Source organism: Sus scrofa, chromosome 13 (assembly GCF_000003025.6).
Source record: "Sus scrofa isolate TJ Tabasco breed Duroc chromosome 13, Sscrofa11.1, whole genome shotgun sequence".
Lineage (NCBI taxonomy): Eukaryota > Metazoa > Chordata > Mammalia > Artiodactyla > Suidae > Sus > Sus scrofa.
The window spans coordinates 32,652,873-32,679,137 of record NC_010455.5 but is presented as its reverse complement, the minus strand read 5'-3'; the positions used below and the strand labels follow the sequence as shown (position 1 = coordinate 32,679,137).

Here is a 26,265-nt window from a genome sequence, read left to right as displayed (position 1 = left end):
ATGACACAGGTGTGGCCCTAAAAAGACAAAAAGACAACAAACAAACAAAACACATAAAATACATACATAGGAATGTGGACATTTTCCCTATTGCTTCAGTGGCCAATATGGCTCTGTAGGGTGCACTAGGATCTTGTCTTTATTTAAAGATTTGATGTTCTGTTTATCATGGGTTTTTTTTTTTTTGGCAGTAATTTTGATTTTTGAAAGTATTGCATTAATATTTATCTTGATTACTGAATTTTTGGCACTAACTTACATTTTGCACCTCACGCCAGTGCCTCATTTGCCTCACCCTAATCCCAGCCCTGCAATTATGTCCTAGCTTCAAGGGTTTCCTGGACCCATCATCTTCCGGAGGAAGCACGGGCCCTCAGGCTCTGGCACCAGCCCATTGCCTCCCCACTCCATCTTTTTCTCTGCTCCTGCTGCACTGAACTCCTGTGGCCCACCAGCCCACATTCCTGGGCCTTATACATCTGACTGTCCCTGCCAGAATGAGCTTCCTCCTCACAACCCTCTCTTGATCCAAGACTGTCCCTGTGAATATTTCCCATGGCTTCTTTCTAGAGGCATGGATGGAGCCCATGCCCCCAAGAGTGCCCCCTGCTGTGTCAGGTCATCTCCCCAGAAGGGACCATCATCCTATTCATGTCCAGACCAGCACCAGGGACTTAATAAATGCCCATGACTTGTGATAATTAACGTTCTCTCCCCTTCCCCCCAAGAAAAGACAACTGGGGCCTGATGCAAAGGTTTATTGCTGAGTCTGTGCATCTAGCTGATGGGAGTGCAAATTATGCCCTGGCCTTGCTAGAAGGAAATTCCTTGCCTTCGACTGCAGCACAGGCCCCGGCCCTCAGGCATCAGCAAGGATGTGGCATTTGATGAGGAAGTAGGGATCAGGGGTGGGGGGACATGGGCCTTTGTTCCCGATGGTTTGGACATGGCCTTCAGTTTTTCCTACCAGGGAAGGATAAGAAGCGGGTGGCAGGGACAAGAGGGTCACGTGGGTTTGCTCGTGACCCCACCTGAGGCAGACCCCTCTGAGCACAACCTGGACCTCCTCCCTGTCCCAAATCCTTTGCCGGAGCTGATCGATGAGAGCCGGACTCTGCTCCCAGCCACCCCTCTGGACAGTTTGACCATTGGCCATAGCTGGTGTCAACAGTACCCTCCCTCAACAGACTGGCTGGCCTGGAGTACTGTGGGTGGGTGGGTGAGGTAGGACATGAATCCAGTGTCCAAGGACGGAGGCAGCAGAGCCTATGGGGGAAGGGAATAGGGTATGTGGGGAAGGGTCCAGCTTGAGTCTTTTCCTGGCACCCAGGAGGTCCCAGACTTGCCCCTACTCACTAATCATCTATGTATGGGCGGCACAGGCCAGCACTGGCTTGGACTTTGGATCCCTGAAGCTGCTGGGCGGGCCAGTCACTGGTCACTGGGTAGATGGGTGTCAGACTGGTCACATGGAGGTGGAAAGGCTAGAATGGGCTGATGGTAAGCAGCAGACCTGCTTGGAGGAGGGCTCTCTGCCTGCCCCCCTGCCCTTCATGAGGCTCTAGGAGGGAGGGCTGTTTGCTGAACCTAGACCCACCAGGTGAGTCACGGGCCTCCTGCGGCAGAAGCACAGCAGGAGATTGGTCACTGGGGTACTGCTGAGTCACCATGAGCTCTAGCTGCCCCAGGTCCTGCTTGCTCCTAGCTGGGGCTGGCTGTGGTGGGTCCTGGAGGCCAGAGTAGCCAGGCCGTGAAGGGCAGTGCTGGGTTGGGGGCATTGTGCTTTGAGAGACATGGGAATCCTGGGAGCCATGAGGGAGGGTTAGGGCCTCAGGCCAGCAGGGCTCAGGGCTTTAGATCTGTGGCTGGTGGGGCCACAGCCTGGGGCCCAGTAATCCTGGGTTCTGATAGGGTCCTGTGGATCAGGGCTACAAGGCAGCTAGGGCTACAGGATCTCAAGGGTGCATGAGCTCAGACACCTGTGAAGAGAAAAAGGAACAGAATCAACATTCCTAAGAACCAAAATAATTGGGTTTGGGCTGAGAGACAAGTGGAGGTGGGCTTGGAAGGGGTGACACCTGGGGGCTTGGGCAGGGTCAAAAGAGATTGAGTGGCTGGGGCTTGAGAGTCAGAAGAGGGGCCTGTGGTGGGGGCGGGGGTGTGAAGCCTGAGGAGCCAGGGTGGGGCCTGGAAGCGGGAAGGTCTGCAAGTTGGGGGCCAGATGCCAGGAATTGGAGTGGATCTAGAGAGCTAGGGTGGGGAGCTGGGAATAGGGCTTGGGGTATTGAGACTAAGGGGACTAAGGGGCACGGCAGGGAATCATCCTGGCCAGTGAGAAGCCACCTCAGAAGAGGCCGCAGTCTTTGAGGTTCTCCTTGATGATGATGTCAGTGACAGCGTCGAAGACAAATTTGACGTTCTGTGTGTCGGTGGCGCACGTCATGTGGGAATAGATCTCCTTCACGTCGCGTCGCATGTTGAGCTCGAGGAACTGCACCTTGATGTAGTTGCCCGCGTCCTCATAAGTGTTAGGCCCTGGTGGGGAAGGGGGCTCTCATTCCGTGTCCCGAATCCTTCCTAGCGCAGGCCGAGATCATGGGTTCCGGGCGCCGCCTGGCGGCGGATCGAGGGTCTCACCATTGTAGTCCGGAAAGCAGATGCTGAGGTGAGCCTTTTTTATCTTCTCCGAGAAAACGTCCTTCTTGTTGAGGAAGAGCACGATGGACGTGGTGGCAAAGTAGCGGTGGTTGCAGATGCTGTTGAATAGGTGCAAGCTCTCGTGCATGCGGTTCTGAAGAGGGCAGAGGCTGTCGGGCACCGGGGAGACAGCGGCCGCTGGCCCCGCCTGGTTGCGGCCCGCGGGCCGAGCCTTGATCCCTGGGCTCCGGGGTTCCCTCTTCCCGACAGACAGCTCCAAGACCGCCTCCCCTTTCGCCCCCTCTGAGTGGGGCGAATGTCCCCTCTCAGACGTTCTCCGCGCCCGCAGCGCCGTCTCTACACTCCTCCTCCCGGTTCTAACGCTCAGGCCCTGCTGGGCACTCACCACTTCGTCGTCCTCCACCAGCACCATGTCGTAGGCGCTTAGCGCCGCGATGAAAATGATGCACGTCACACCTTCGAAGCAGTGGATCCACTTCTTGCGCTCGGAGCGCTGCCCGCCCACATCAAACATCCTGCGGGGCCGTAAGGACCTGAACCCGAGCATCGAGCCCTCTGGATGCGCCCACACTCATCCCCTCACTTTCTAATGCTGGCTGGGAGGCTCAGTTGGGACTGGCATCGGCAGGGGCCAGGCCTTTCTGCGGGGGCGGGAATGTGTCGGAGAAGAGGCAGGGTCTCTAGTAGGGATGTGGCCTCTGGGACCGGACGGGCCTCCGGCGGTGAACCTGGGGGCAGACCCCCAGAGCTAGAGCGAGGGTGCGGGCCGTACCGGAAGTTGAGGTCCTTGAAGGAAAACTGCGTCTCAATGATACCCGTGGTCTTGACACGTGAGCGTAGCACGTCCTGTTCAGTGGGCACGTAGCCAGGGGTTACCAGGCGCTCCAGGTCCGAAAGGTAGCTGCGGGAGACCGGGGTGCGGATAGGATGGGGAGAAGGGGCAAGGCAGGGCCCCGCCCACGCCCCCCTCCCCTCACCCCGCCTGCGCTCTCACTAGCCGGCTGAGTCGTTGAGCTGGTACTCTGAAGCGCGCTCGAAACAGGCCTGGATACCCGAGTCCTTCCACAGCCGCTGGATGATATCTGACATCTCCTTGGGCATAGTGCCCTCCTCGATTGTGTCTGCCATGTGCATCAGTTTCCGGGCGTCGTCCTGAGGGCAGGGGGAGTGGTTGGTGGAGACATGGACTTGGGCCCAGCCTCGCGCCTCGAGTCCTCAGAGGCCCTTTTCAACCACCCTCTTGGCACACCTGGCGCGCAGAATCTCCATACTGGATGTTGAGCGTGGTCATGGCACGAACGATGGCCAGGATGGACTGTAGTGTGTTGCCATAGATGATGGCAATGAACTCGAGGCACTCTTCCAGCGAGTACCCGTCCTGGTGGATAATCCTGCGGCCGTGGAGAGCCGGGTAAGTTGGGAAGGACAGACCTCCTGCGTGTGCCCACCCGCAGGGGCCTTGGGATAGGGCAGGGGCACTCACTTCATCTGCTTGACAATGGTGCTCTTCCCGGACTCACCAGCACCTGGAATGGAAACCCTGCCTCAGAGCCGCGCTGACCACACCGCCCCCTCTAATTCTCGCCCATAAAAACAAACAAACAAACAAAACAAAACCAAAAACCAAAAACCAAAAACCGATGCCCAGAAAATGGCTGGGGAGCCCAGGACACTGTCCCAAATCCTGGTCCCACCTATTTTCCCCTCACCTCCCAGAGTAAGGTCCTGATGCCCTGACAGCAAAACGCAAATGTCAGTAGTGACAGAAGAGGGCTGAGGTGGGGAAATCGACCTCAACTGTGCTGGGGATCCTCTGAGACCCGGTAAACGGTAAACGCAGTCTTTATAATTGTGAAGCCAAAATAAAGAAACCTGGAACGCCACCTGGTGGGAAATTTTGGTAGTGCATGCATGGGATTATTTGAGCCGGGTCAACCCCGCTTTTCACCTGGGGTGGAAGGGAGTGTCTCCAAGAGGCTCAGAGGGAATTAGGGCCTTTGGCTGGGTTAAAGGACAGAGCTGACAGCCCCTCTGAGCCTGCTCTCCTATAGGCGTTGGGCACAGTTAATGGGATTTCTGGCTTAGCCTGTCTTCCCTGGGGTACTTTGGCTTGGTCCCTCTGCCCACATCCAGCTGTCTGACTTGACCCTGGAGAGCCGGTAGAGACCATACTGCACTCTCAAATCAGCTCCCTCTTACCCTGTGGGGAGGAATTGGCCTCGAGGTACTGGATTATCCCATCTCCCCTCATTACCCATGGGACCGTGGACATGGACATGGCCTTATCTATTCCCTGCTGGGCCTTAGTACCCCCTTTAACCCCATTTAGCTGTTCTGCAGGTCTGCCAACAATAAAGCTTTGAATACAGAGAGCCATTGTCTGTGGGTCTGGGTGGTCCTAGAGGCTGCCAACTCTCAGGTGACTGTTACCCTCTCTTTCCCAAGGGAGCAGCTCTATTACAGGTTCCCAAGGAGGCCCATGGTTTCTAAGCCCTGCCCAGCAGACCCATCAAGCCAAAGGCTGGAGTTTAAGGGAGCCCAACAAGGACAAAAGTGGGTCTCGTACACACATATCTACAAAAGTGTGGAGGGAGAGGGAGTTGCCTGAGGCTGGGCCCTCTGGAGAGGAGTTCTGTAGGAACCCAGCTTTAGGGAGCCAAGGTATCACTTGTCAGGCCTGGTCTTGCCTGGCCAGGGCTCCCACTCTGTTCCCTATCAGGTTGTAGGTGCATTCTGTTTCCTTAGTCACTCCTGCTTCATAGAAGGGCCACCTGCCTGCTCCCAGGCTTCTAGCGGCAGTGGCCTCAGCTCGGCCCAAACCCTTACCCAAAAGCAGCAGTTTCACAGTTCGAGCATCCTTCTCAGCATCTTCTTTCAGCTTCTTTTCCAGTTCCCTTGAGTGCTTCTCTTCAGCACTGGCCCCAGCCCCCATGGCCCCGGCAGGAGGTGAAGGAACAGAGTAGTCAGCTGGTTCTTCTGGATGGAAGGGATCCCCAGAGCCAGGCCCAAGCCAGGGTCTGGCCTCCACAGACACCCTTCTGGCCCCAGAAGTGGCAATCAACTGTCCAGAGACAAGTGCAGGCCCTGGTGGGGCTGTTTAGTAGGATTTGTGGGTTGTTGGTACCAAAGAGCCAATCAGAGACAAGGACAGGTGAATCCAGCTCAGCCCCCAGCCATCCTAATCAGGCTGGCATGGCCCCAATCCCTCAACTGCTGACTCTGCACCCCCTCTACATCATTCCCCAAACCCTCTGGGAGAGACCCTGGAGATAGTTCAGCCCCTGCTCCAGAGCAGGGAGACATGTTCCAGAGGATCCAGGCTCAGAAAGGGGAGGATAGGGCCTCAAGTCCTGGGGATGGGGGCCATGGGGGATGGGGCTGCCAGAGGGAGTAGGAGAGGCATGCATGGGGCACCTGCCTTTTGCCCAGCACTGGGCTCAGCACTGCTTCTTACCTAGATTGTGCTGATGGCTGCATACATCATCAGCCCCCTTTTACTTATGAGGAAGTGGAGGCTGAGAAGGTCACACAGCAGGAGATGGTTGAGAAAGGCTGCGTAACTCCAGACCAGGGTCCCTTCCTTAGCAGGGAGTCAAGAGGGCAAGGTGGACCTTGTGTTTGCCCTATACCCAGGGCTGAATCTGACCTGGGCAAGGCCTCTCCAGGCCTCCTTGATTCCAATGGACTTGAGTGGGCTTGCATGTCTGCCGCATGTACTGGTTGTGTGTGTCTATCCTTTACTGGAACCAAGCAAAGCGATGACATGACACCTTTGTGTATACAACTGTGTACACATGCACCTGTGTGTTCGTACCTCTGTGTGTCTCTGCTCACCTGTTTGTGTACCGTGTGTGCCTGAGCCAGATGAGCTTTTGTGCATTTCTCTTCATGTGCACATGTGTATGTGTACTTTGTGCTGCTTGTGTGAGTTGACATGTGTGTGCATGAATGTGTAAGTACATGTAGATGTGTGCTAGTGTGTGCATGTATATTTCTGCATGTGGCTGCCTATGTGTGTGCACACTTGCATGTGCCTGTGCTTATGTGTACACGTGTACTTGACCTGCAGAGGTGGCCAGACTCTTCCAGGGAATGGCTGTCCCAGAGCAGGTCTGGCGCTCCCAGAGCATTGAGGAGTGGGACTCATCCATTCTGCTCCTCTTCTGTCCCTACTGGGTACTAGTGGGCCTGCCTAGGGGTATCTTCAGGGCATGTGTGCCTCAGCTTAGAGGTCTGAGATCTGTGTGGGTGTTCAGATGGGACAGTGCTACTGGGTGGAAATGGTTCAACTGAGCATGCAGTATCACGCTCCAGCCTCTGGAGATTTGCCACCTCCCATCAGAAGACTCAGACCCTGGGCTCTCATGGCTTCCTCCTGGCTGGACTCCTTGGAAACCTGGCCCAGCTTAGTACTCAACCCTTGCAGATGCAAGAGACCATGACACAGTGCCAGAGCCTGATACTGAGCACTGAAGACTGTCCCTAAACATGCGGCAAGCAGATACTGGCTCTGTGAGCTGGTGGCTTCAACATCTACCCTGTTGTGTGAGGGAGAATTGATCCAGGAACAACACATCATTTGTGCCACTTCCAGCCTTTGGGTACCATTCATCCTCTACCACCCCCACCCCCACATTTTAAGTGGTTCCTGGGGGGGTCTCTGCAGCCCCTTACACACTGTCAAGTGGGGGTGGGGTGGTGCAGAAGCCCAGATTTGTTAAACCTGTTTTCTACATATTGGGTTTACTTAATGGGATCATTACACGGCCTCCCCAGCCCCACCTGGCTCCCCTTGCCTGCCACGTATGGCCCTAAGCCCTGCTGGATCCGTGAGCCTCCCGAGCTCTTGGATTCCGCTGCCAGGGCTTGCTCATTAAACTTGGCACGGGGCCCCCAGGCCTACTTGGTCCTCTCTAGCAGCTTCCCACCTATTCTGGTCTTCCCCACCTCTGGACATTTGCTTGTGCTGGGCCCTCTGCTGAGAGCTGGCTGGAAAGAGGCAGGAAGGATGGGATTCTCAGGACAGGGGCAGTTGAACTGTCAGGGCTGTGGTTTTTGTCTTACCAATTCTGAGTCCTTAGAGCCTGGCAAGACACAAAGGCAAGTGAGAAAACAGTGTGAACAAGTGATCAAACAATTGAATGAGGGAACTGGTGGCCAAACTACCTGGAGGTGTGTGTGGGAGGGACAGAATCTAGGTGCAGGCTGAACCCCCATCCTCCCTCCTCTGCCAAGGAGAAAGCCAAAGTCCAGTCCCAGAGCCAGTGTTTATTAGCAAGATGGAACCCAAGGGCAGGTGTGGCAGGCCTGGGCAGCAGAGGGCTGCCAGGAGACCTCACCCACCTACCAAACTGCCCCCCCAGAGCTATTTACACCCATCATCTGAAGTGGTGGGCAGAAGAGAGCCCCAGGGAGCCCCTGCAGGCCCCAGGCCTCCACCATGGCCCCCTCTCCCCTCAGCGCTGCCTGAGCCTGGCCCCTCTGCTATTCTCCCAGCCTCCGCATCACAGTGGCACAGAAAAAGCAAAGAGGAGGTAGAGTGGCCAGGCAGGGAGGGAAGGAAGGGCTGGAGGAGCTGCCCCACCCAGGTGGGGCTCTTCTTCTCCTGTCCCCAATAAATAGAGAATAAATACCCAGGAAAGGACTGGCCTTGACTGAGTGCCCCTAACCAGGCAGGGGCCAGCATCCTGTGCGGGCCCCTTCTTCCCTTCTCTGAGTGCATCTAGCCCCCACCCCCACCCCCAGTCTCCAAAGCAGTCCTCGCATCCACGCATATGCCAATGGCACAGGTTGACAGCGCACACTGGCAAAGGTGTAGTCCATGCCCCATCCAGGCAGAGCTTGCTCCCTCCCTGTGTCCTCTAGATCCTGGTGGTGGCTGTCCAAGCAGGTAGACTCCCAGCTGAGCCTGCGGGGACTGTGTGGTCCTGGCCTGGTCCGGCCAACTGGCTGGGCCTCGTTAGGTGGGCTCTGTTTTCTGCCGTCTCTGACCAGTGTGGGTTGAAGTTTTGAATGATGCTGCCGCTGAGGCAGGCTATTTACAACCCACCAATAAATACTGTCTTTGCAGGGGCAGGGTGTATATAGAATATAGAGATTTTTATATATATATATATATATATATATATCTTTTATATTAAAAGGGATGAGGGCTAGGCTAGCCCATTGCAGGGCTTAGACAGCAGGCCTCATGTGTCCGGCGGGTGGTGGCGGCGGTTTCGGGGCTTTTTCTGGTCCTGGGGTTCAGGAGGCCTGGGTGCCCCTGGGGCCTCCCTGGGGCTGGGGGGCACATGGCGCCAGTAGCCCTGGCAGTACTGGTGGATGAGGCCCACTTCCGGCTGGGCTAGCAGCTGGGCCAGCTCCTGGTAAGGGGGCGTGGGGAGGCCGGCGCCTGGGGGTGGTGGGACGCTCACAGCTGGCGGCGGGAAGAGGGCAGCATGGACGGCGTCCCGGCCCAGTACATGCAGCTGCACCCGTGTGATGACGTGCTTGAAGTTGTTCTCAGTGGCTGTACAGGAGTAGAGGCCGCGATCACCAAGCTGCAGGGTGCGAAGCAGCAGGCCCTGCTCTGTGCGCAGGAAGCGGTCCTCAGCGCGAATCTGCAGGGGCAGAGGGTACGGCTCAGGAGTGGTGGCACCACCCTGCTGCCCCAGCCAGCTCCCGTATCAGACCACCTTTGCAGCCACCCCATGGTAGGGGCACTCAGGTAGAATTTCCATATGCCAAGAAAAACCCACATGAAGTTTCCACATTACATCTGAATAACACATACTTCCATGTCAGGAGGAATGAGCATCAGGGGATTCTGTGCAATGAGAGAATTCTAGAACGTACACACAATTTCTACCTAATGAGAATAAATAGATGTTGGGGCACCCTGATAGAATTTCCATGTAAGAAGGGAATGCCTTGAAGGCATTTCCATAATATGCGGGAGCTCATATTTCCATATGCTGGAGCTCATCCATGTGACATTTCCATACAATGAGGAGTACCGCTGAGAGAGTATACACACAGCATTCTCAGATAAAAAGGCAGGCCTACAGTCTCCATATAATATGGAAACCCTGCTGAGTTTCCCTACAACTGGATTTACTCAAATGATTTCCACCTAGGGAAGGGAGCTTGGCATGGCCTTCTTAGAAGGAGGGCTGGCCCAGACTGGGTCCTACACTACATTCACCCACGTGGAATTTCGATTGGACAAGGGACTCCCGCATCCACGGTGAGGACTGTGGGGCACAGGAAATCACCTCACGGCGCCGGTCGCTGGGATCTCGCTGGAACAGCCACTTAACAGTGGCCTGGGGTGAGCGGGGCTGGCACTCAAGGAAGGCTGCGCTCCCTGCCACGCCGTACTGCACAGATTCAACAGCGTTCTTGTTGGCTGTAGAATGGGAAGGTGCTCCATGAAAGCAGCACTGCCTCCAGTGCAGGCTGGCGAGGGGCATATACAGGGCCAGCCCACCATGTACAGGGCTGGGCCACTGGGCATCCCCTCCTTGAGGGGGTGGCCAGGGACATCCTTTCTCCAAAACCCTGAGCCCTCTCACCCCCATAGACCATGTGAGAATCCTTCCAGTGTGCGCCCTGTGAGCAGTTCTGTGGGCTGCGTGGCTCCACACCCAGTGGTGAGACACAGCACACTCACCATTGGAATTGAACCCACGGCACTGCCTGATGGGGTTCCCGTGCCGGACATCCTGCCTGCGGCTCCGCCTGGATGAAGATAGCTCCTGAAGGAGTATTCCCAAGAAAGCTCGCCCCCCTAGGTCCCAAATTCCAGGGTAGGATATCTCACCCACAGAGTCCCCCAGGGTAACATCATATCCACTTCCAACCCCCCTAGGACAGGGCCCTGGGTCTGGTGGCCGAAATTCCAAAGGTCTGAGGGTCCGTACCTCTTAGAAGATGCTGTGTAGCGGGAACAGGCCTGGCCATCCCAAGCACAGTAGGGGTCCCGGGCAAGGCAGCAGTCGGCACAGGCAGCCCCATATGCCTGGCAGCGGTGCAGGCTCAGGTGTGTGACGCCCACGGCTGAGGCCACGTACAGTTGTTGCTGTGGGCAGGAGTAGGGGCTTGTCAGTTCCCTCCCCACAGCTAGCCCTCCTCAGGAGCCAGTTGGGCCAGGCTCCTCTCCTTCCTGTTCTGTGCCTCAGGGGACCCATCTCTGTGCCAAGGGCCTGCCCCAAGGGGAAGCAGGCTCCAACCCTACCCCCAGCCCACCTTGCCAAAACTCACCCTCTTGGAAGAGATGGTCATGGTCTTAACAGGTGCTGGGTCCTAGAAGAAGACAGGGATCAGCTTATGACCCTGGGCACACCTTCCCTGTCCTGACCTGGAGGTCTGGGGTCAGAGGCTGGTACTGAGGGAGGCTGGCAGGCAGGGGGAGGACAGGACTGGGTGGTGTCACACCCACCTTGAAGACCTCCACCTCCTCTAGCATGAGCTCTTCCATCTCCTGGTCATCCTTAGGCAGCACAATGACCTTCTGCACTGTCCCGCGGTCTGGAACGGGCCGGGCAGGGCCTCAGTGAGGCTGAGGACGCTGGGGAAGGGGCACCAGCCTCAGCCCCTTCCCCCACCAGGGCCCAAACTCCCCAAGAGCAGTGGAGCAGGAGCTCTGTGCCAAGGTTGAAGAGTTGCTCTCAGATGAGGGGAAGAGGTCTGAGGGGACTGGGTCTGGATAAGCGGGGGTGGTGACAGCTAGAATCTGTCCCTCCGACTCCAGATCCACATTTGGGGAAGCTGAGAATAGGATGTTGGAGGTATTCCCTTGGGTTGAGGGCTCCTGGAACAGCGGTAGGTAGGTGCTGTGCACACAATAGCATGTGTGTCCATATTTGGACCTGGGTATACTGGAGGTGAATGCCAACTGTCCTCCCTTTTCCTGTCTCAATATGGGTCCCCAGTCACCCAGGGTCCCTGTGCTCCAGCCACCAGAGATGGGGATGAAAATGGAGTTTGCCTACCCCTGTTCTTAGGTATTGTGGTAACAGAGAGAAGGCTCCAAAGGAGAAGGTGGCAGAGGCCAGACAACTCTATAGCAACCCCCTAGCAGGGTAGGACCCAGCCCCATGGATCAGCACCCTCCACCCAGAGGGCCCAGAGTGGGAGGGGCCGGGAGCAGCAGTGGGTACCTGTGCCCAGGAAAAGCACCTCATAGCGCCCGTCGGCTGCATCCACCTGGTCCACGGCGACAGTGGTGAGACGGTAGGGCGCGCCTGTGCGGACCACTAGGGGCCGCCGCTGCAGAGGGTACACGGCCTGGTACATGAGTGGGTGGCTGCGCATGAAGTTGATCACCTCATCAGGATAGTCCTTGGTGGACTTCATGGATGGCGTGAAGGTTCCGCCAGGGCACTACAGGCAGGGTATGAGCGTCAGGCCCAGACCACCCGGGGGGGCCCTCTGGGCCCATTAGCTTCAAAAGACGTCTCTACTCTGTCGCTCTCCTCTGTCAGTCTGCTGGGAGGGGTTCTACCTACTCCACTCCTCAGAACCCCCATACCGGCTTTTGCCCTGCACTCAACCTTTCGGCAGGTCCTGCTCCAGCTGAGGTTCCAAGGAAGTGCCACATGGCCAGATCCCATGGTCATCTCCCTGGCCTCAGGTGCCATGACCTTGTGGCAGCATTTGGCAGAGCTGACCATGGCCCTTCTAGGTCCTCATCCCCTTACCCACTTGTCTCCTTCTTCTCTGACTGTTCTTCCAGGCACCACCCCCCAACCCCGCCCATGATCAGCGGGACTGCAGCCCTGAGCTCCTTTAGCACCCTAGGCATGTGATTAGATCACGAACCTCTCCTGCTTAGACTCCTGCAGTGGCCCACGTCACACCAAGATCAGGTGAATTGCCTTCCACCACTGCAGAGGCTCCTGCTCACCCCCACCTCCAGCCTGCCTTCCGGCTTCTGCTTTCTTCCCTACAACTTTTAGCTCCCAAACAGCCCCCCAGAGGGAGAACCCCGCCACACCCAGCCCACCGTCTTTGTTTCAGGATCCTTGCTGGGTTTCTTCACAGCCTGACACTGTGCATAAATGGCAGAGTGTTTTTGTGTTTTAACTTCAGCTTTACTGAGGGTAAATGCCATGTGTGTATGGACCACCTCTTCTACTTGGTTCTGAGCACCTTGATGGGGAGCCCACGTCTCAAAGGGCCTGACCCAAGGCCGGCCTCATAGAAAGAGAGGAAAACGTCAGGTGAAGTGAGTGGGGACCTTACCGTGCCGGGCCGTGGGTAGGGCATCTTCCCTGAGAAGGGCATCCACTGGTAGTTGGGGCCCTCCTTGTGGGCAAAGGGCCCATTGAAGACCATGCGAATGTCAGCCATGGAGTAGACACATACGGCAGAGCCTCGGAACACAGAGCTGTGGGCAGGGCAGGCTGCTGCTGTAGGTGGGGCAGACCTTGGCCCGGGCCCCTCCCCAGCCCGCCCCCACCCACAGCTCACCACCAGGATGGGATCCTCCACAAATCATAGCCACCCCCAACCCGGCCACACCCTGCCACTGCTGGCCTGGGCCCCAGCCTCACCCCGAGGAGGTAAAGACAGCATAAATGACTGGGTTCCTCACATCCTGGGTCTGCTGGACAAACACATCCTCTGGGGACAGAGGGAGAGGGTGCTGGGAGGGTACCTTGGCCAGAAGCCCAAAGGCCCTGCTCATTCCTGCTGGTAGGGGGCCCGGGAACACCAGACGCTCCCTGACCACCCACCTGGCCGCCAGCCCCCATGGTAGCCACAGGCCCCCTCCCGCCTGCTGGGTGCTCACGGAGCTCATCAAAGTGTGTCTCGATGCCATCGTCGCCTGGTACTGAACAAACCAGCCGTGCCTTCAGGAATGTGCTCCACTTGTTGACCAGGCAGCAGTGGCCGCCGTCATCATTCTGGGAGGCAGGGGCAGGGGCTGGGTCAGATCAGCTCACTCACCCCCGAGACCCTGACAGAGCGGGGTGGAGACAGCCACGACTGGGTCTGCGGAGGGGGCCGAAAGGGGCCTCGCCAGTACATACCAGGCAGATCCGCCCAATGCGGGCGTACACGGCGGGGCTCTGCGGTGCCTCAGCAGACCGCTCGCGGAAGAAGAAGTAGAGCTTGTCGTCGTTACGCTCTGCGCTGTCAGGGATGAGCTCGGCATGGATGAATGAAGGGTCTGCAGGGGGGCAGGGGTCAGCTGGGGGAGCCCTCCTCGAACTAGGCCTCTTTCCTTGGCCCAGTACAGGAACACCCCCAATTCTTCCCTGGACAAGAAACTACCCACAACCTAGCTGGTCAAGGGCCAAAAATCCTACCCCTCCACCCCCCCGCCAGTGTTTCCTTATGATCTCCGTGCAGCATTCCAGACGTGCTGCCCACCAAAGGTCCCGTGGGCTGTGCTCACCATTGAGCCACCGGGAGTTGTACTGATCTGTGCGCATGGCTGTCTGCTTTCCAAGGGTGCGGAAGATGGCTGCGTCGGTGCCCATGAAGTCGATGTACACACCCGCGTAGAGCTCCTCGTCTGCGGGTGGGCCAGTGTATCAGTCAGGGGGATGCCTTTGGCTAAGGCCAGTGCAGAGCACAGAATCCCTCCAGAGCTGGGTCCCATTTCCCCCTCAGGTTCTCTAGGGCACGGCAGGATCACCACTGGTGAACGTTTTCACCACTGGCTTCGGGAGGACTGGGATTAGTAGCAGCAATTGGCTCTGATGAGCAGCCAGAGCCAAATTTTTGTGGTGTAAATACTCCCACCATGGCTGACTTCAAGCTACTAACCTGAGGTCACTGAAAATGGTGCTGGGAAGAGCTGCCAAAGCCATTGTATAGTATATCCATTGCATAGATACAGTAGATGTAAATTATCTCAAGAACATAGTTGATAATGTGGAGTAAAATTAGAAGCCAAGAGGTTTGAGTATTTTACCTTTGCTTTTGAAGTAATTTATTTAATTGTAATCTTACATAATTTACTTTTTAATAATAGCTGTTTTTTAACAGCTGACCCACAAAATACCTGAAAATTTAACAACCACACTGGCTCCAGCACACCATCCCATGTCTTCCCTATAGTCTCCCCCGGGCAGGCCCTGCCTTCCCCCATCAGACTCCCTGGTCTGCGCTCTGCCGTCAGGCTAGGACCTTCGTACTCACCAAGATGGGGAGGATAAGGCCCACCCCCTGCCTCTCCCCGGCTTGGAGGCGGCACATTGCCCAGCAGCTGCTCTGAGAGGCAGGCTGGGTTGGGCAGCCAGAAAGTAGGCAGAGCGCAGGCATCAGGGTTAGTGGTGGCTCACCCGACCTGGGAGTAGGGCAGCAGCTGCTCCTGAGGCTCTGCTCTAAGCAGGACTCCTCCTCAGAGAACATTCTCCCAACTCTCCCAGACACCTGGTCAGACCAGAAACGAACTCCCCCAGCTGGACCCTGTGCCAGGACTCCTCACTGGTGCTGCCTCGTGGGCCTCTCCCAGCATCCCAGACAGTCTGAGAACACTCTATGGGACCACCCAATACCACCCTTGGGGCAGACTTGGCTTGTCTTCTCTTCTAGGAACCCTGTGGCCTGGAGGGTAGAGGCCTTTGCATGGACTACACTGTGGATTTCAGGGTAGAATCTGGCCCCTGAGCCCACCCACCCCCATCTGAGGGGCTGGATGGAGGCTCACACCACCCAGTCTCTGGCCCCTAGCTCATATTGGGGTCTGCTCTGTACCCCTCCCCTTACCAAGTGGGACCACACTGCAGGGGCTTCAGAGGTGGCAATTTCATGGTCTGCCCTGGGGTAAGTGTTAGCGCCATGCTCCCTGCTCCAGAGGCAGAGGCCACATCTTTCGCCTACAGAACCAGGGTGGGGTGGGGGCACTCACTGATGAGGGCTGAGGCTGTGTCCAGCTTGGGGTCGTACGGACACTTGCCCTTCCCTGACTCGAGTCTCTCAGGCTCCAGGTAGAAGATGTAATCCTGCAGGGCAGAAAGGGGCTCAGCATCATCCCAGCCATCCCACAGCCAGGAAAGGCGAGGGTCTTCAGGCTCCCAGGGTGAGAGCAAGCCCCCAGGATACCCTGAAGCCCCCCTAGTTTCCCAGGTCTCATGAGTTTTAACCCTATCTGGCCAGTCTCCCAGGGCAGGGCTGTGCTCTGGGTTCCAAGGGAGGTGCCTCCTGGTCCAGGCCTCAGAGAAGACCTGGAAATCAAGTCTCAGAGGACTTGGCTTTGAATCATGAGAGGTGGATGGGGTGGGCTTACAGGAGCTGAAGCCCCTCCATGTCAGCTCGTTCAGAAAGACTCTGGTCAGGGTCCCCTTAAGCCACAAAGGCACAACTCTGACCTGTGGCTGCCTCTCCTGGGCCATGAAGGGGCTGCCAACCTGACCAGGGCAGCGGGTACTGGCCAAGGATCTGGGGTCTTATCCTTTGCCATCAGGTCCCACCAGGCCAGAGGGCTCAGAGGTTATTGTGTCGCCAGGTTTTATGCCCTACCTGTGGTCCTCAGGACAGACTAATAGGCCAGGCCCTTTCCTGCCCCTCGGCAGGGGCCCCAGCTCCACACATCTCCGCAGGGAGCCGGGAGTTGAGGGGTCCAGCCTAGACCACGTGGAATTCACAAACACTTCCCCACCATGCCTCCCAGTCCAGCCCTGCAGATGCTAGGAGGAAAGTGGGTGAAGGCAGTGGGACCAGGATGAGCTTATGAGGAGGGAGAGGGAGGGAAAGGAGAGAGGCAGAGGCAGAAAGAAAGGGGCAGCAGGTGGCAGGGATGGTGATGGGAAGGTGTACACAGGCCTGCTTCCAGTTACACTCCACACACACGACTTCCAGCACACATGGGGCTGCACACACAGCTTGGCACACACCACTGGCAACATACGGAACCCATTTTCACACCCTGGGCGCGCGCGTGCACACACACACACACACACTCACGCACGCAGAGTCTGGGCGGTCCTACCTTTCATCACTCCCTGCCACAGACACACAGGTTCAAGTGACCACTTGCTCTATCACTCACCGGCAGCCCCTGCCCCCCTGCCCGCCCCAGCCCAGCCCCAGCCCCCCTACCCCCATCCCAGCCCCCCGCCCTGTCCCAGGTCAAGTCTAGTAGACACACAGCTCTGGGGAAGAGAGCCCCAGCATGGGAGTGTGTAGGACACCTGTATTAACCCATGACCCAGGGGAAGCAAGGGGCATGAACATCTGAGAGTCGTGTGTCAGGGCGCACACATGCGCCACGTCCCCACGCTGGGTGCTAAGGGGTGGAGAATGCCCAGTGGGTGCCCACGTATCTACACATGTGTCCTGAGGGCAGAGGCACGGCTGTCCCCAGAGCTCCTGTCTTCCCCACCTGGTGGCTTCATGATTTCTTGCCTGCAGGGGTCACACTGAGGCTGACATGAGTCCAGCTGGGAATGCCTTCAGAGCCTGAGGGCACTGCAGGGAAGGGGTAGGGGGACACAGAGGTAGATGGAAGACCCTGGGGAGGCTGGGCTGTGGTACAGGTTCCTGGTGGGAAAGCCAGGCCCGGAGTGGGGAGGGAGTTGATTTCAAAGGCAGTGCTGCCGGGCAAGGGCCTGGAGGGATGAGGCCCACCTGGCGTGGGGCTGTGGGCGTCGGGTGGAGGGCACCATCCGTGGCTCTGCTGCCTCGGCCTCTGACCACCTGCATCTGGGTCCAGGGTGTGGCCTGAGAAGACGAGGAATAGGGGTTAGAGCCAGGGGTGGCAGGGGCTGGGGGAGCGGGCTCGGGCTGCCAGCCTCTCACACCACACATGCCAGGAACATGGGGGAGCACCTGGGCCCCCAAAGCACATACATGCACCCGTGCATGACCACATACGCACAGCTGGGGCACGCCTGTACACACTTGTGCCCCTTAGGTCCAATCGCTCTCACACAGGCCCTATAAGGTCGCACCAGCTCACACACATGCCCACATGGAAATGGAGGAGGACAGAAGCGGGCAGGGTGGGGCAGAGCCAAGGAAGGGGCAGCTCTCCTCCAGGCCGTATGGCAGAAGCTGACCCTGGCGTCCAGCCTCCTGACGTTGAGGCCCCCGCCAGGCCCTCTGGCTTGGCTGCAGGGGCACGGTCCACAGGCATAGCCAAGAGAACTGCTGCCGCATGTGGAGCGAGCGCTTACTACATGCCAGGCACAGTGCTAAGAACTCTGAGAGCGTCAGCTCACTGCCTCTTCCTCACACCGACCTGTGAGAAAGGCAGCTATTAGCCCCATTTTCAGTGAGGCAATTGAGGCTCTGAGAGGTGAAAGAAGTCACTCACCCCAGGTCACAGGGCTGGGAAGTGGCAGGGCTGGGGCTCAAGCCCATCCTTCCAGCAGACCCCTGGAAGGAAGCTAGCAGTGGGGGCGGCACAGGGCCAGGGTGTGCGGGGCTTACCTGGGCACGGCGGCCGCGGTTTACATAGGTGCACATGGGATTGTAGGCGCCGGTCCCACATACGTACAGGTGTGTTCGGTTCCAGGGCTGGATGAGCCTGACGAAGTTCCCGCACTCACCCTGGGGCCAAGGAAAAGCCAAGGAGGTGCCCAGGTGCCTGCCTGGCCCCACTGCTTTCCTGGGGTCCCCTGTCCCCTGGCCCCCCCACCCCACAGGTGGGTCCCACTGCACTCACGTTGCCATCCTTGCCTGAGAGCACACACTCTTCAATGCGCTGAGGGGAGGCTGCCCAGTGGATCTGCCAGAGATGGGGGTCAGAGGGCCTGCCGGACAGGGCCCCCAGCCCTGGGGCCCGCATCCCTCTCCCCCCCCGCCCCACACTGGGCTGGCCCTTACAATGAGGGGCTCGCGGTTGATGTCGTGCAGGTCCAGGGACAGCACGTAGTCCTTGCTGCCCACGTACATGCGGTCGTGGTCCTCGTCCTTGAGCAGGATTCGGTAGTCGGTGGTGTTGAGCAGGAAGTTGAAGAAGTGGGCCGTGCCTGTGGCCTTAAGCTCTGTGAGCAGAGGGCAGAGCAGTAGTCGGGGTTCTTGGAGACCAGCCAGCCATACCCTCTTTGACAGAGGGGGCACCCCCAACACACAGTCATCTTAAACCCCCAGCTTCCCCTCCAGGGCCCACCTGGTTCCCTCTCTAGTCCCTGGCATGCTGGGAGGAGAAAGGGAACAGGGAACAGGTGGGCAGGCCTAGTGGCCACACCCAAAGCCAGGGCCCTGATTCATTGGCAGCCCAGTTAGGCTCCGGGTCCCAATGAAAGGGCAGCGGGTACGGGCCAGGGCACATGATGGCATCAAAGACTCTCTGCTCAGGTGGGGGTAACGTTCTCACGCTCAGGGTGGGGCCAGCTCCCCACAGGGGCCTAAAAGGGTTATGAGGCAAAGGGGGGGGGCAGGTGCATCCAGGACAGCTCAAAGATGCTGGCATGGAGCCAGGGTGCCCTTTGCTCACCCCAGCTGCCCACCAAAGCTGGCACACAGCAAGGTCCCCACGTTGACTGAAGCAGGTTGGCCAGGACACAGGAAATCCCTGCTGGAACCAAACTGCCTAGCAAGACCTCAGGCTTCCCCTGGACCCCACAGGGCTGCTGATGGTAGAATCCTCAGGCCACTCTGAACCAGCCAGGAAGTCCTTCCCAGGAAAGAGGCCCTCCTCCTAGTGCAACAGAGCACCCAGGGCTAGGGACAGGGTCCAGCTGAGCCGTTTCCCTTCTGTGTGAGTCTGGCAGCCCTGACCCTCTCACCCCAGGTTGTCTGAGGCTGAGACAGGAGTAAGGTTGACCAGTGCTAGGCCAATGACTGACGCAGGACCCCAGGAAACTTGGGAACCCTTCTCTGGGAAGGGTCCCCTTGGCAAGCCCCTCCTCCACCCACCTCTGGTTATTTCTAGCTCCACAGGAGAGGAGGGATTGTAATGAGGGTGATGAATATTCACCAGCACAAGAGGCTTGAGACGGCAGTACACAGGAGAGTGTGTACATAGGCACATGGCCCAGTACACACATCACACATCAGATAAGCCATCACCAAAGGGATCATACACGTCCCATCTCCCTGCCCCAAAGCTGGTAACCCATTTCACAGGGGCAATCAAGGAGGAGGCCTGGGGAGGGAGAATACTGGGACCTGAGGTCACTGAGAGCCCTAGATGCCGCCTGAACCAGCAGGTGGCCCCATCCCATTAGTCAAGGCTGCCCTCTGTTCAGGTAGGTGTCTCTGACTAGCCCGGCTGACCCTGAACCCTGCTGTGTGCTGGGGACCCTGGAGAGGAGCTGGCGGGGGCTGTGCCTGAGAGCAGCTTTGGATGGAGCTTCAGGTTGGGCTGAGATGGGCATGTGAGGTAGGCTGGGAGCCAGGGGACTCCCACAGTGGACCCAGAGCCCAAGTCTGAGGGCTGGGCAGGGCAAGCAAAGGGCTTGCCCTGCCTATGGCAACAAGAGAATACAGGTGATGACCTTGGCCAACCACTGGGACGCAGGGACGCCAAGGGATCAAAGGGCCGATCCCTGCCTGGCTATGGCCTCACCCGCCTGTCCGGCGGTGCCTCTGAAGTTCTGGGCAGGGCAGCCTAAGCACCTGTCCTGCACCTGTTGCTGGGCCACTCGGAGTCCCCCGCCTGGCCACTCAGCCATAGTGACAACAGGAAAGTAAACACTCCCCCACCCTTGGGGCCGGGAAGTGGCCAGAGAGGAAGTGGGACTGCCAGTGGAGCCCACCACCCCCACCCCCAGGTTAGGACAGGCTGTCAGGGGTTATTTATATCCTGACTGGGGGCATGGCCTTGGCTGTGCCCTTACATGCCCTGCTAGGCTAGGGGGCATTTGGGGGGCAATGGAGTAGGGGAGGGGAGGCTCAAGCAGGCACCTTCAGACACAGGCACCTAAGCTGAGGGTGAAGAGCCAAACATATAGCCCCAGGCGTGCAACCAGCCATGACCCTAACCTTCCATCCCTGCCCAGACTTGGGCCCATATAATCTGGACCCTCTGCCTCTGCAGTGCCATGACCCCCAGTGCCAGAGCCCCAAGTCCAAGTTCCCATTCTGAGTTCAAAGCACTGTGAGAAGGGCAGAGGAGAGATATTCAGCAGATGAGGAAACAGACCTACATCGGGAGAAGGAGATCAGCCTTGATCTGACATCCTACTCTCTCAACCCTCCATGCCCCTGCCCTTTAGGTTATCTCTCACTTAGTTATCCAGTACCTATTACATGCAAAGACCTGTGCTCACAATGTCCAATTTACTGAGAAGAAGCAGAACACAGAAGTGACATGTCAGAGTACATGAAGCGTGGGACTCCCATCCAGGTCCACGGTCTTTTGGGCTACAGGAGGGGCAGGCCTGGTGAAACTAGTCCTGGTGGTAGGGACTGCCCACTGGGAGGGGCCAGGGCCGGAAGGTGACTTGTTCTCCATTGACGGGGCACATGACTCAGGACCCTCGGGATCCCGCCCTGTGGCCACGGGATATGGCGTCAATGGCTCCGTTGTCACAGGACATGATGTTTTGGTCACTGTGGAAACTGGCAGGGGCGGGGAACCCCCATAAGGCCGTGTGGGATGGAGGAGGGGTGGGATGAAGGGTCAGGAATCTTTTGGCTCTGGCATGGGCTTCATGACTGGTTGGGGTCATGGAGTGCTCGTCTCCCTCATGCCAGATTGTAGGAAAGAATTAAAGCAAGGGGCCCTATGCCAGCCTTACAGCCCCAGCTCTAGACAGGAAAACTGAGGCCTAGGGGAGAGTGGTGTTCACATCAGGTCACAGGGTAAGGAGTAAAACTGGTGTCCTGTCTCCCCTCCCCATTCTGCCACAGGGCAAAGGAAGGGGTGGGGGTGGGGTTTCACTCCTCCAAAAAGCCCAGGGCAGGGCAGGAGGTGGTCGAGGAGCCCTGAGCATTCTACTCTGACAACTGCGGCATCAGCAGGGCAAGGGTCTACTGGCCCCCAGCCCCCTTGGGGAGCAGGGATTTGGGCCAAGGGTACCTGGGGGCCTGAGGGGGCATCAGTGTATGCAAGGGGGCTGACATGGTCCCCAGCTGCTCATGTCCTCAGGCCGGTCCCCATCTCTGCTCCACCTGTCCCAATCCCAGCTATGAGAGCAGGCGTGTCACCCTTCCCCCACCCTCAACACAATATTGGGGAAGGGGTTAGGGTGCAACCAAGGGCTCTGTGGGTATCGGGGATTCAAGTGTGGATAAGTTTTGACCTTGGGGAGGGAGGGCGGTGTGCCTGGGTGATGCTCCAGGAAAGGTCTCCCCACCCCCACGCCCTCACCCAAGCTGGGTACAGGTTAGGCGGGGTGATATCCGGGAAAGCTTTTCCCGTCATCAGGAAGGAAGAGCCTTTTCTGGAATTAGACACCTCATTTCCGCAGCCCTTCCCAGCCTCTAGCCCTCTTCCATGGCCATTAGACACTTGGGGTCCTGGCCCAGAAGGGCCTGGCTAAGGTCCAGAGGCAGAAAATTTCTCAGTGCATAGGAGGCTTGACCCTGGGGGGGTCTCCATTTCCTCCTTTCTGGGAAGCAGCTGACGATGTTTTACTTTAAAGGAGGCGATGGGAGAGGACAGCACTGAGGAGGCGTGTCTGCAGCCCTCACCCGCAGACCCTGAGTGGGAGGCCCACAACCCCTGCTGCTCGTCTCTAGGACACCAGGTCTGCTGCCAGTGAGGCAGGGGCTGCAGCAAAAGGGGGGGATCTTGGAGCAGAGATGGATATCCCGCCCCCTTGGTTACAGCTCCACAAAGCAGCAGGCCTTGACTGAGAGTGTCACCTCCCTGGGCTGCTGTGCTTGGGTACTGGGAGGTGATGGACAGGTTCCTGCAGCCCAGCCCTGACCTCTGACCTCATGTGGGCTGGTGCAGCCCTAATCCCTAAACCGAAGAGAATTGGAGCTGGGGGTGAGGGGTGGGGGTGCTGGCCAGGGTCTTTGTCAGCTTTATCCTCCTGCCCTTCTGAGGAGGGAAACTGAGGTGGAAAAGGAGATGGTAGCAGCAGCAGCAGCAGAAGTAGCAGGGTCCAGACAATCCCTCCTGGACACCGCCGTGAGCTCTAGGGAGGGGTGGCCCCCAGCCTTTTTATCACTCTTCCAAGCTGTGAGGGGCCCCAGAGGAAGGCCCGGGGGCTGGGCTGGCCCCCTGGCTCCCAGCCTAATCCTCTTTTAATGAGCGGCCAGCCGGAAGGCCTCAGCCTCTGGCCACAGCCTTGCAACCCTGGAGCCCCAACCAATTCGAGTAGGGGGCAGGGCAGCCCCAAAGCCCTTGAGTGCAGCCTTTCTCCCTGCTCAACACACCCACCTCACTCATACTCCAATGCCAAGACCCAAACCTGGCCAGGCCAACCCAAGACCCCAGCATCTGCAGGGACATACCAAGGTGACATGTGCCTTGTGCTCCCATGAACCCTCTCCTGGGCACTTACCATTTGTTCAGGTCCAGGTCCCACACAGGACTGGGCAGGGGAGGTTGTCACCTTTGATCCAGGGGTTGGCTCCCCAGTCCCTCCTCCCAGGCCCCAGCCCCCAGGGATGAGAACCCCTAGAAGCCAGACCCAGGGTTTTGCTGGGGGGGGGTGGGCTCAAGCCGACTCCCCACCGGGAGATAAGTTCCAGGTTCCTCTGGCCCCAAGCCCCTCAAAATCCGTCCTCTCCAATCCCATCCCTGGATCAGGCTGTCCAGAACGGGGGCCCAAAGGCCTCCCTAGGAGCCATACACCCTGGCCCCCCTTCCCCCAAGGCAGGTGAGCCAGGTTGGTGCCAACAAAACCAATTACAGCCGCTCTCACCCAATTAGCAACTAATTATGGCCTCGTAGTCCATTCAGCATAATTAACATGTAAATGACTCCGTGTGTTTATATTCAATAACAGCTCTGATTGAATTTAATTTAAAAGTCTGAACTGGGGACCTGGTTACCGTATTTCACCACTTAGAACTGCCATTTCCAAGGAATGTTGACTCCTCGGTTCATCCAGGGAGAGGGCCCCAAAGCCAGAGGGAAGGGTGGAGGGGCAGGCGCCCAGTCCTGGAGAGGGTGGAGATGGGTGGAGCCCTTGCCTCCCTGACAGGCCTATCCCAGGAGTGTGGGGAGGTAGTAAGGTCAGAAGAGCCCCCAGTGAGACCCTCAAGAAGGGAAATCCTCTAGAACAAGGGGCCCCTTCTTAAGGGCTACTGTAAACATCCCAGCTGTTCAGTAAACACCAAGCTGAGGCAGAGCTGGAGCAGCCCAGCTGGGCTAAGCTCCACTGAAGCCTTCCCTCCCATTTGGGGGGCTGAGGGCTAGGGGCTGGGGCCAGCAGAATGAGGCATGCTATTCCCACGCCCGTTCCGCCCCAGTGCCCACCTGCTCCGCCCCAGAGAAGACAGGCTGCGGGCACAGCCCCTTCTGACCCAGGAAAAGCCAGGAAAGAAGAGGCAGCAGGGTCACTGTCCCCTGGCACACACATCAGGTGGATATAAGAGGTTCTGCACCTCTCCCCAAGGATGTTCAATGACCTTTGACCATTTTGCCCCAGAAGGTAGGGGGCCCTCCAGCCTAGGTGCCTCCATTAATCCCTGCCCACCCCCAGGGCCCCACGGCACCCAAGTGCTCTAGGTCTGGGTTGCCAGCTCAGGAGGCTGGGTTGTCCTACATGGACCCAAATGAGATGTAGCTACCTAAGGGGACACCTTTGGGCATCCACTGGCCAGGCAAAGTTCAGAGCTCTAGCCTAGCTTGGAAAAGACACAGTGTGGGCAAGAAAGCTGGCTTGGGAGTTCCCGTCGTGGCTCAGCAGTTAACGAATCTGACTAGCATCCATGAGGACACATTCAATCCCTGGCCTCACTCAGTGAGTTAAGGATCTGGTGTTGCCATGAGCTGTGGTATAGGTTGCAGATGCAGCTCGGATCCTGTGTGGCTATGCCTGTGGCTGTAGCCGGCAGCTACAGCTCCGATTCAACCCCTAACCTGGGAACCTCCATATGCCTTGGGAGCGGCACCTAAAAAAAAAAAAAATGAAGAAAGCTAGCTTGAAGGGGCAGGGTGGGCCCTGTGCAAGGGATGGGTGGAGGGGGACTGGGCCAGGCAAGCAGTTCACACTGGAATGTGCCCCAAGAAGTGTGGGAAGGCGATGGGAAGAGGGGCTGGTCTTGAGGGGAGGGTGGCACTGATCCATTTCTCAGGTGGGGACAGTGGATCAGAGCCTCTAGCTCCACAGGCCTCGGGACCCACCCCTCCTCCCACATTCCAGACCTGGCCCGGAAACCCCTCACTCCTTCCTCTGCCACCTCCTCCTCCCTGTGACTGCAAAAGACAACAAACTCTCCATGGTTCATTTACTCTGATAAATCAACCAGGCAGACAGGATGGGACCAACAGGCTAGTAGCTATCAAGACCCTCCCCCTGCCCTCAGCCCAGCCCCCGTCTCTGCTGCTCTCCTCAGACTCCTGAGGTCCCTGAGGCCCCTTCACATCACCCACCCGGAGATTCCCAGGATGTCTGAGATAGTCTTAGCCCCCTCCCCAACATTCGGATGGGGAAATTGAGGCACTGTGCCGAAGAATGCTCACGATCAGTCTTGGGGGACGCACTGAAGTTATGTCAGGAGTCCAGGCAGGACTCAGCTGGTTACCAGACTAGAAAGGCAGAGAGTACTCTGCGCTGCCTGGTGCTGGGACTGGAGAGTGTTCAACAAAATGACAGTGGGGGCAGCCTTGGGCAGTGGAGCCTGGAGTGACACCCACTGCACCTCAGGTTCTGCTCCTTTGCACGACCCCCACAGTCTAGCTGCTGCTTGGCAACTGTGGTGTATGACCCTCAGGAGTCACCCATGCTGGCCGACCTGCAAGTGGGCTCTGCCCTTGGAGGGAAATGAGGGCATCAGCATTGAGTCCTAAAGCATTGAGTCCTAAATGGGAAGAAACAAAGCTCTTGGCTGGGTGCAGAGACCTAGAGGAAAGAGCATGTCCGGGTAGGAAGCCAAGGAGGGGGTCATGGTGGTGACGGGAGGAGATGGAGGCAAGAGGGGATCGAGGGGAGGGAGGAAGGAAGGAAGAAGACTGGGGGAAGGGGGGGTCTGGAGCTGAGGCGTCATGTCCCAAAGACCTCCTGGTCCCTGGAGGGGCCTGTTGCCTTGAGGCTGTCCCTGCCCTGCAGAGGTGTAGCAGACAGACAATACTTGCCTGCAGCCCCAGTGAGAACTCACAAGTCAATGCAGCTGATCCTCCCTCTGCCAAGGCCTAGCCTCCTGGATCCTAGGTCAGCAGCCACCGCCCAGACCCCATTCTTTGCCGGGTAGGATCAGTGATTAGGGTTTGGAGGCCCAAAGGCCTCCGCCCTCTCCCTAGGGCCGCTCAGCAGTCCCGGGAGGTGAGGTGGGTGGGAGCCCGCAAGCCTGCCAAGCTCAGGCACCCACGTGAGCTGGGCTTTGGATTCAGACCGGAGCCTTCTGGCATCCAGGCCTCTGGCAAAGGCCCTCTTGCTATTTCTAAGAAAAATGCAGCAGGAATCGTCTCTGCTTCTCCAAAGCTCTAAGGGCTCCCTTGAGGCAGAGCTCAGATTCCCAGGACAGCGCCAGACCAGGCCAGACAGCCAAGAGCAACCCGGGTCTGGTCAACCCTAGCAGAGGCTGTAGGAGCTAGAACAGACCCCCCTCAAGGGGGGTCACTGCAGCTGTTTGTGGGCCCCAACCTGACCGGGGCACTCATCT

At 57.9% G+C, this 26,265-nt stretch overlaps 2 protein-coding genes and 1 long non-coding RNA gene across 9 annotated transcripts in view; 1 reads left to right on the top strand and 2 right to left on the bottom strand.

Annotated features, from left to right (window-relative positions):
* Positions 744 to 7,761, bottom strand: GNAT1 (G protein subunit alpha transducin 1). Of its 5 annotated transcripts, XM_021068805.1 has the most exons (9): positions 5,485 to 7,761; positions 4,142 to 4,184; positions 3,908 to 4,049; positions 3,653 to 3,810; positions 3,431 to 3,559; positions 3,044 to 3,173; positions 2,638 to 2,791; positions 2,344 to 2,535; positions 744 to 1,979 (listed from the first exon to the last, which is right to left on the bottom strand). In XM_021068805.1, the coding sequence occupies exons 1-8, from the start codon at positions 5,588 to 5,590 to the stop codon at positions 2,345 to 2,347; spliced, it is 1,053 nt and encodes a 350-aa protein (XP_020924464.1). In that variant the 5' UTR covers positions 5,591 to 7,761; the 3' UTR covers positions 744 to 1,979; position 2,344. The 5 variants fall into 5 exon arrangements, with proteins under 5 accessions (XP_020924464.1, XP_020924462.1, XP_013837188.1 ...); XM_021068803.1 differs by having other exon boundaries at positions 2,638 to 3,173; XM_013981734.2 differs by having other exon boundaries at positions 744 to 2,535.
* LOC110256232 lies at positions 1,459 to 4,553 on the top strand. Its single transcript, XR_002337533.1, has 2 exons — positions 1,459 to 1,600; positions 2,582 to 4,553. It is a non-coding gene; the product is annotated as an uncharacterized LOC110256232 (long non-coding RNA).
* Positions 7,907 to 26,265, bottom strand: part of SEMA3F (semaphorin 3F) — a 29,856-nt gene continuing 11,497 nt past the window's right edge. Inside the window, exons 3-19 of one of the 3 annotated variants that reach the window (XM_013981731.2) lie at positions 18,421 to 18,581; positions 18,260 to 18,322; positions 18,025 to 18,144; positions 17,221 to 17,313; positions 15,503 to 15,596; positions 14,042 to 14,161; positions 13,674 to 13,813; positions 13,433 to 13,547; positions 13,194 to 13,263; positions 12,883 to 13,027; positions 11,799 to 12,021; positions 11,078 to 11,166; positions 10,900 to 10,941; positions 10,560 to 10,717; positions 10,310 to 10,394; positions 9,912 to 10,045; positions 7,907 to 9,257 (exon numbers count right to left, since the gene is read on the bottom strand). In XM_013981731.2, coding sequence (XP_013837185.1) covers positions 9,068 to 9,257; positions 9,912 to 10,045; positions 10,310 to 10,394; positions 10,560 to 10,717; positions 10,900 to 10,941; positions 11,078 to 11,166; positions 11,799 to 12,021; positions 12,883 to 13,027; positions 13,194 to 13,263; positions 13,433 to 13,547; positions 13,674 to 13,813; positions 14,042 to 14,161; positions 15,503 to 15,596; positions 17,221 to 17,313; positions 18,025 to 18,144; positions 18,260 to 18,322; positions 18,421 to 18,581 — 2,042 coding nt within the window. In that variant the 3' untranslated portion in view covers positions 7,907 to 9,067. The remainder of the gene's footprint in view (positions 9,258 to 9,911; positions 10,046 to 10,309; positions 10,395 to 10,559; positions 10,718 to 10,899; positions 10,942 to 11,077; positions 11,167 to 11,798; positions 12,022 to 12,882; positions 13,028 to 13,193; positions 13,264 to 13,432; positions 13,548 to 13,673; positions 13,814 to 14,041; positions 14,162 to 15,502; positions 15,597 to 17,220; positions 17,314 to 18,024; positions 18,145 to 18,259; positions 18,323 to 18,420; positions 18,582 to 26,265) is intronic. The other 2 variants (XM_001925143.7, XM_013981730.2) reach the window with 2 other exon arrangements.